This window comes from Setaria viridis, chromosome 9 (genome assembly GCF_005286985.2).
Source record: "Setaria viridis chromosome 9, Setaria_viridis_v4.0, whole genome shotgun sequence".
Classification (NCBI taxonomy): domain Eukaryota; kingdom Viridiplantae; phylum Streptophyta; class Magnoliopsida; order Poales; family Poaceae; genus Setaria; species Setaria viridis.
The window spans coordinates 42,931,234-42,939,595 of NC_048271.2; the positions used below are offsets into that span (position 1 = coordinate 42,931,234).

Genomic DNA, 8,362 nt, shown 5'->3' on the forward strand with positions numbered 1-8,362 from the left:
GCCTTGGTCCCGGGTTCATAGCTGAAAAACACCCCCGGAACCGACCTATCCACCAGCTTGGTGATGCCAGGGCCGACGTGCTTGGCATAGGCCACGCACCCAAAAGTGCGCAGATGACGAACGCTGGGCTTCTTCCCGTACGAAGCCTCGAATGGGGTTCTCCCCTCCAAGCTTCGTGTAGGTGACCGGTTAAGGATGTACACGGCCGTCTTGACTGCTTCTCCCCAAAATTTGGCCGGCACCCGCATGCTTTTCAGCAAGCACTGAACCATCTCGACCACTGATTGGTTCCAATGCTCGACAATGCCGTTTTGTTGAGGTGAGTATGGTGCTGTGGTGTTGTGCTTGATCCCCTGCTCATTACAATATGCAGCGAACACATTTGAGTTGAACTCACCACCGTGGTCGCTTCTGAACGCCTTGAGACAGTATCCATGCTCACGTTCAGCTGCTGCCTGGACCTTCTTAAAGTACTGGAATGCCTCATGCTTCGTTGTCAACAGCTCAAGCCACATGAACCTGCAGTAGTCGTCCACGATGAGGAGGAAAAATGTCTTCCCTCCTGGAGTCGGTCAAGAGATGTGGCCGCACAAGTCGCCATGGAATAGCTCCAGTCCGTGCTCTGCGCGATACGTCGAGGCCTGTGGGAACGGTGTGCAATGTTGCTTCCCGAGTGCGCAGCCATCACACACCTGCTCGCCCCGCCGGATCAGTGGTATGCCATCAACCATCTCCTTCACTCCCAGCTCCCGTAGGGATCGGAAGTTCAGATGCCCATATCGAGCATGCCATCGCCATGCTTCCTCCTCCATCTTGGACAGCAGACAGACTGGCGCGCACAGAGTTGGCTTCATGGTGTACAGCCGGTTCTTGCGCGTCGCCCGCACCACGACTGCACAATCCCGATCGAGCACTTGCAGGACACCATTGTCAATCTCAATTCTGCAGTCTCCTTCTTCTAACTGTCCAAGACTGATAATATTGCATTTCAACAATGGGATGAAGTATACCTCCTCGTTCCTACCTGAGACCATCACTGCACCAAGTCCATGGATCTCCACCTTGGAGCCATCTCCAAAGCGGACGGCACCACGCACCGTCTCGTTGGGTGACGTTAGCACCTCACGGCACCCCGTCATGTGGTTTGTTGCGCCCGTGTCAAGGATCCAGGCGCCCTCGTCGTACTCCCCTGGGAACACGCGTTCCTGATTCAAGAATGCGCTCTGGGTAACGGAGGTGTGCACGACGCTGCAGACCTCCGTCAACAGCAGTGCCGGCTGCTTGACGTCGGCCCTCGCCACATGAGCAGCCTCCTGCCGCTCCTTCTCCTTCTTCGGCTTTTTGCACTCCTTGGCCCAGTGTCCATAGATGCTGCAGTTCTTGCACCTCCCCTTGCGTCGTGGCGTTCCCATCGACGTGAGCTTGATGCCGGAATCACCGCGCGCTGCAGCCTTCCCCTTGTCGCTAGAGTGTGCACCACTCTTGTCGCCGGATGATGATGACTCAGACTGGAGATGATGCCTGTTCCTCGCCACCCAGTCTTCCTCGGTCAGCAGAAGCCGACCGGCCTTGTCAGTTACCTGATCTACCATGGGCTCGAACCGATCCTCAGCAGCACGGAGTCTGCCCACCAGTTCCTCGACCGTGAGTTCCTCCATCTTGCAGAACATCTCGATCGAGACAGCGACTTGATTGAGTCGAGCCGGCACAACACGGAGAAATTTCTTGACGACACGAATATCTTCAACTTCCTCACCGAGGGTCTTCAGGTTTGCGACGAGGTTGTTGATCCTCATGCCAAAATCTTCCACACTCTCACCTTCCTTGAACACGATGTTCTCGAACTCTTTGAGGAGCTTCTGAGCATTGGCTGCCTTAACACGGTGAGTTCCTTGCCTCATGGTCTTCAACAGATCCCATGCCTCCTTGACGCTCGCCTTCGCACCGAGCGCCGCCCACATGTCACTGGGCACGGAGCGCATCAGGGCGCCCATGGCCTGCCTGTCTATCGGCCGTGGCACCTTCTTTCCAGGATTGATTGCATCCCATATTTCAAGGGCTCCGTAATTGATCTTCATCATCATCGCCCAATCTGCATAATTGGTGCGGGTAAGCATTGGCCACATCAACGTGCTCTCCTCGACGACACGGTGACCGCCTGATCCTGATGCATCGTCGTCGCCAGCCATCTTCTCTTCCTCAATGTGCGGTCTCTTGGGTGAGAGCGGCTTCTCGAATGGGATCTATTTCATCCAACACCGAAATCCCCTCACGTCGGAGCTTCTTCACACCTGGATGTCGGCGACCGGCTCTGATACCAGTTGTTGAAATCGGGCGGTGCCCCGGCTTGAACGGCGTCGCTGCCGGCGAGGCGAGAACGTAGATACGCACGCGAGAAAGTGGATATTTTGGTGCTGCCAACGTCGCAGCGTTTTCTGTTTTTTCTGTTTCTCTTTATTTGGAATACAGGACCGAGTCCCACGCCACACTGTCGAGGTGCGCGATGTGCTATTTCGTTGCGACGCCACGCGACGTGCCTGCCAAAGGCGCTGTGGTGCTGACCAAACACAGCACTTGGCCATGCCGTGAGCTACGCACGACTCAGCCCACACACGACTTGTTCCTACCAGCAACACATGCAAGTACGTATTTACAAAGATATGCAATGGATTTAAGCTACCAGTATATTGTACCAAGGTATCATGAGTTGATGACTGTCACAACTCTCGTCACATACATACATATCCGCTCCATATACACGACGCCTAAATACACAGGCCCGACCTCACCTGACCTGACACCGACCTGACCAATAACACCTCAATGATGAACAGCATAACACGTGGCTAATCCCTGCATAATCACTACCAAGCGACAAAGGGCTCTCTAGTCTCTAGAGCTAATCCCGATATCTGCATTGGTAATTCACATCGCATTCATGGCACGAGAAGAACCGCGACGGCGACGGCGGACAGAGCGGTCAAGCCGGCGCCGCTGGACATGGCGCCACGGGCCCCGCCGTAAGGGTTGAGCGTGCCGCTCGGCCCGAACGACCCGCTGCCGTTGAAGGAGCCCGGCGGGCCGAACCCCGGCGGGGTGCCGAAACCGCCGTCCGGGGGGGCGAAGCCGCCGCCGGCCGGAGGGGCGAAGCCGCCGCCGGCCGGCGGGGCGAAGCCGGACGGAGGGGTGGTGCCGACCGCCGGGGGGCTGAAGTCGGACGACGGGGGGCTGGAGCCGACCGGAGGCGTGAAGCCCGTCGGAGGGGCGAGGCTGGTCGGCGGGCTCGCGCCCACCGGCGTGCTCGAGTTGGAGCCTCCCGCTGTGGAGCTGCAACGCGTGCCAGGAAAAACAAAGTCATGTCAGAGTGTCAGTCACTAGCGAGTAGCGAGAGTTTAATTTGCGAGCTGCAGAGTTTGAAACCGTGCTTACCTTCCCGCGAAAACGCAAGACCCTGAACCTGAAACGATCCGTCACAAGAAAGCGTTAATTAGTGTTCATGACCAATGCTTGATCTCTATCCGCAAAAAAAAAATGCTTGCGGGTTGCTAAATTACTGGGATCGTTGTTGGTGGTGGTGGCGGTGCCGTTGAACGAGCAGGTGGCGCCGGTGCTGGACATCTTCTGGTAGTAGTCGTTGTAGGCGTAGGAAGCGAGCGCCGGCAGGTTGTTCTGCGAGTAGCAGGGCCCGCCGGGCTGGATCGCCGAGCAGTCGGCGTGGCCCGACCCGCACGCCCAGTTAAGCCCCGCCTGCAGCGCCGCCGGGTCCGCGTTCTGCAGCGCCACGCAGAACGTTCCCGTCGCCAGCGACCGCCGCTTGCCCCGTTCACTCGACTTCCCGCCGGGGTAGCTGTAGTAGTAGTACGGCGCCGCCTCTACGCCACCGGTGGCTCCGAGGTCCGCCGCGATGACCGGGACCCCCGGCACGCCCAGCGCGCGCATCGCGCCGTACGCGGCGTCGGCCTTGGCGTCGCTGGCCTCCGACGAGGGGGACTTGAGGAACAGCGGCGCGCCGGCCGAGCTCAGGAACCGGAGGACGTGGCCCGCGACGCCGGACCACGCCGGGGCGGTCAGCGTCTCCGCGGACACCGCGCTCGACACCTTCACGCGGCCGTCGAGCCCCGCGGCGGCAAGGGCCGAGCGGAGGTTGAGCATCGCCGGGACGAGGAAGTAGGCGTCGCCGGGGGAGTTGGTGAGCACGTCGTCGCCCGCCACGACGTGCGTGATCCTGGCCGCCGGGAGGAAGCGCGCGACGTAGGTGATGATCCAGAGGTCGGCTTCCTCCGGGAACTCGGCGATGTGCTCCAGCTGCTCGTTGGGAATGGTGAGCATGACCTCTGCGTCGCTGCCCGCCAAGGATCGCAGCAGCTCGGGGTCCGCTCCGCACACGCGAGCTTGCTTTGTCTGCTTAGACTGCACGATCTTGGCGAACTCTGACGGAGAATTTTCTGAGGGGATCATGATGCCTGTAAATTGTCAAAAATGAGAATTTTTGTTAATAAATCTGACATTAGTGTTCGGTTCTACAGATACAGGTGGATAAGAATCATTCTTGACGGATATCTACAATACGTAGTAGACAGTATAGATTTTATTGACTGCATAAAAGAAAGGGCACATGAACTGCATATAGTGTGAGGCAATAGAGCTGAGCAAATTGTAATTCGGCCTTCAGAATGTTCAGTTTTTCTCTTTTTTTTTTTTGAATGACCAGAGTGTTCAGTATTTCAGTGGAGAGTTTAAGAATAGATTACTGGATGCACATGTCAAACAGCATCATTGATTTTAAAACGAGTATTGGCATCTTCGAGTCCATAAACATTTAAGAACCAAGTTTAGTTGCACTGTGCCAGCACTGTAGCGTATTGTAGCATTTCGTTTGTATTTGTGAATTATTATCCAAACATTGACTAATTAGGCTCAAAAGATTCGTCTCTCAAAGTACAACAAAACTGTGCAATTAGTTTTTGATTTCGTCTACATTTAGTACTACATGCATGTACCGCAAGTTTGATGTGACGGGGAATCTTCTTTTTGCATAGTACCAAAGTTGGAATTGTGGGAAACTAATCAAGGCCCAAAGAGGCTAATTGACTGTAGCTCAGAGCAGAGAGATGTTTCAGTATTGTGTCAGTGGAGCGTTTCAGAACAGGCTGCTGGTGACATACTGAAATGTGTGAAGCAGCATCATTGGTTTTCATTAGACAAAAAAGAGAGAGAGGCAAAAGAGTATTAGCATCATTCACTTTCTCAAGCATGAGGAGATAACTCTGATAAACTTTGGGTACGGCACATGTGTCGTGGACGCTTTTGTTGATTCAAGATAAGGCATGAAAATGGTGCAAAAGCACAGGGCATATCCTAGCCTTTGCAGTTGCAGCTTATGAAAAAGGTCCCATCGCAATCCTCTGCATTTGTAGGATGCAATACATGGCCATGCATTTCTGGTGAAGTAAAGAATCTTAGCGGCAGAAAAGAAAGCCCTTTTAGGGGGACGACAGAAAAAGAAAAGCGACTAAGCGAGGAAGGAACCCGGTGCCACCGGAGAATTACGGAAAAGCCGTCAAAACCTGCACGGGATGACAGCAACACGTACCTGATGCGCTGCAGAGAAGGAAGGCGAGCCAGAAGACGCATCCCTGCCATCGTTTCTGCAACATCCTCGGACGCCAAGATGTGCTGGTGTGGGGCCTTCTGCTACCAACTCCTCGTAGAACTGAAATTTTCACCTGACAATTTCTCAGAATTTCATGCAGAAATTAGAGGTAACACTACTGATATTTATGTTCTGATAGGGTTAGTTAGACATTCATGTCAATCTCAGAAAAACCTCCTTCCAAAAAAATTCTCAGCATTATGTCAAGATCACAAGACAGGTTGATTAGTTCGGGATGCTTCGGGGCACCATGCCACAGCAACCCATGGATATCAATAAACGAGAATGATCTCGACACTAGCTTTTTGAATTGAATTATTGATCCATGCCAATTTAAATTGTATAGGTGATTTTGACTACATAATTTCTAGATCCATAATTTTATTATGTACTTAGAAGATGGAATTAGCGATATTTTTTTTATAAACTCCCCAGGCGGGTGGCTAATTTCAGAAATGGCGATTTTTGATACAATGCAAACGGTGACACATCTGATATATATACAATATGCCTCGGAATAGCCGCGTCCATAGCCTTCTTCATTATGCTTGGAGAAGAACCCACCAAGCGTATAGCATTCCCTCACCCTAGAATTGTATGGTGTAGCGAAAAATATATATAAAAAATTCCAGAAACAACATATAATTTTGGATGGGGAGGTATTGGGAACCAAAACTTTCATCACAGCTTTTACAACATTTTGATCAGCAAGAGATTTGAATGTCCTTGTTGCATCTCCATTGGAATTAGAATGTGTTAAGGCAATACAAGATCCTTGTGTATTCTTCTTTGAAAGCATGCCTAATTGCTTATTGTTTCACTCCCTATATCCTCAAATATAGGATATTTAAGTTTGTTAATCAAACTATTCTAAATTCGTCCAAATTTGTAGAGAATAGTATTAACATCTAATACGCCAAATAAGTAAATTATAAAAATACATTTCATAATGGATCTAATTTATACTCATTTGACATATTATAAATACTATTACTCTTTTTCTGTGGTCCGACTTAAGAGTAATTTGAACAAACCAAAATGTCTTATATTAGAGTGACCTCAACGACCATACATGACATCTACTATGTCTTTGGTTAGTACCATACAAGAGGTTTATAACAAGAAAAACAATGCAGTAATTCCTTGCATAATCCTAAGAAGCTTCCATATTGCAGTTGTTAACACAGCTGGAAAGACAATTGGTATGGTATTGTTAACGACTAGCTAGTGACACGCACACTCAATGAAACTAGCACACGTCAAGATAATAGCCAGGTTGGTAGGAGTCTAGGAGATGCTTCCAGTCGAGGAAGAGGCCGAGACCTGAGAGGTCGAAGAACCAAGCCAACAGTGCCGTGCAGGCGTGTAGCCCCTACGGTTGCGACGTCACAAGCAAAAGAAGGAAAAATAAATTGAGCTGCGATGCACGCGTGTCAGGCGAAACCGGACTGGAAACCTCGCCTGGCCACGAACCTCGCCCCAAGTGTCAACAGGTTGTGGGCGGGAGCAACGAGTACATGCCGACACCGCCGGCCTGGAGTGTGGACCGATGCCTCCGATTATCAAGAAGATGGATGGTGAAGTAAACCACCTAATCAGTCAGTAGCAGCAGGTGACTAAACCTACGGAAGAAGACAGGGGGTAAAGCCATATATGGGAATTTGCCGGTATGTTGAAATTCAGCCGATCACTTGCACTTTCCCAAAATTGCAACTTACAAGTACCTTTTCCCTAACATTTGCAGTTTGCCGCTTTGGATACCTTTTGGTCGGGTGGGGGAAGGGAGGTGGAGGAAACGAAATGAAAGCATCGAGGTAGTAGCAGAAGGTGCAGGTGAACAGAAACAGAGGACGTATCTGTGTTCCTGAGTCCTGACCGGAGCTAACTGCATGCAGCGGTATCCAGCGAGGGGAGACTGGCATGCATGCCCAGGAAGAGCATCGCAATCGCAGAGGGGCATGGCGCAGAAAGAAACAGTACAGGCCCCGAGCCCGAATCGCATGGACAGAGTCACGGAGAAAGCCGTTACTAGCAGCGAGTATACAGATGAACCGGAAGGTGGGAAGTAACAAGCACAAGAAAGAAAAGAGAAGAGGAGCCTAGAAAGAAACAGCTGATCAGCAAAGAACGAAGCCGGCCTCCGATCGATCAGCAAAGAAGAGAAGAGGAGCAGGCAGTCCGAGCGCACCTGGAGCTGAAGCTTGACGGCCTCCGATCGATCGAGGTCGCAGGCCGAGGTTTCCTTTGCTTCTCCCGGACGAAACCCCTGCCTCGATCGGAATGCCTGGTGGAGCTGGAGCCTTCCTCTGATCTCAGCAGTTCCCAACACCAGCAGAGGAGGCCGGCCGTGCGTGTGTGCGAGGGAGGGAAGGTCAGAGGTGTAACCAAGCTGGCTGGCCGGCTGGATTTATACGCACAGCGCCAAAAGCGCACGAGCAGGGAGCGCGATTAGGACGCTAATGACGTGCGCTAAGCGACGCCACAGCGCCGAGTGACACGGCGGTTTAGGATAAGCGAAGTGGAGATGGAGAGAGAGGCGGTGAGGGAAGCGGCTGATGATCTCTCTCTCTCTGCGTACACACGGACACCCGGCGGTGGGGTGACGGTAGCTAGGAGCGAGACAAACGAATCGGGGCTTTGCTTTCTCTTCCTGCGATGTGTCCGCCCGTGCAGCGGTGCCGTGGCGCTGTGCTCGTGTGAGGTGTGTAA

At 52.3% G+C, this 8,362-nt stretch overlaps 1 protein-coding gene across 2 annotated transcripts; it reads right to left on the bottom strand.

Annotated features, from left to right (window-relative positions):
• Positions 1-2,666: 2,666 nt before the first annotated feature.
• Positions 2,667-8,269, bottom strand: LOC117840938 (glucan endo-1,3-beta-glucosidase 4). 2 transcript variants are annotated; one of them, XM_034721485.2, is made up of 5 exons: positions 7,842-8,269; positions 5,594-5,726; positions 3,555-4,463; positions 3,430-3,457; positions 2,667-3,327 (listed from the first exon to the last, which is right to left on the bottom strand). In XM_034721485.2, the coding sequence occupies exons 2-5, from the start codon at positions 5,655-5,657 to the stop codon at positions 2,937-2,939; spliced, it is 1,392 nt and encodes a 463-aa protein (XP_034577376.1). In that variant the 5' UTR covers positions 5,658-5,726; positions 7,842-8,269; the 3' UTR covers positions 2,667-2,936. The 2 variants fall into 2 exon arrangements, with proteins under 2 accessions (XP_034577376.1, XP_034577375.1); XM_034721484.2 differs by having other exon boundaries at positions 5,594-5,713; positions 7,842-8,242.
• Positions 8,270-8,362: the final 93 nt, after the last annotated feature.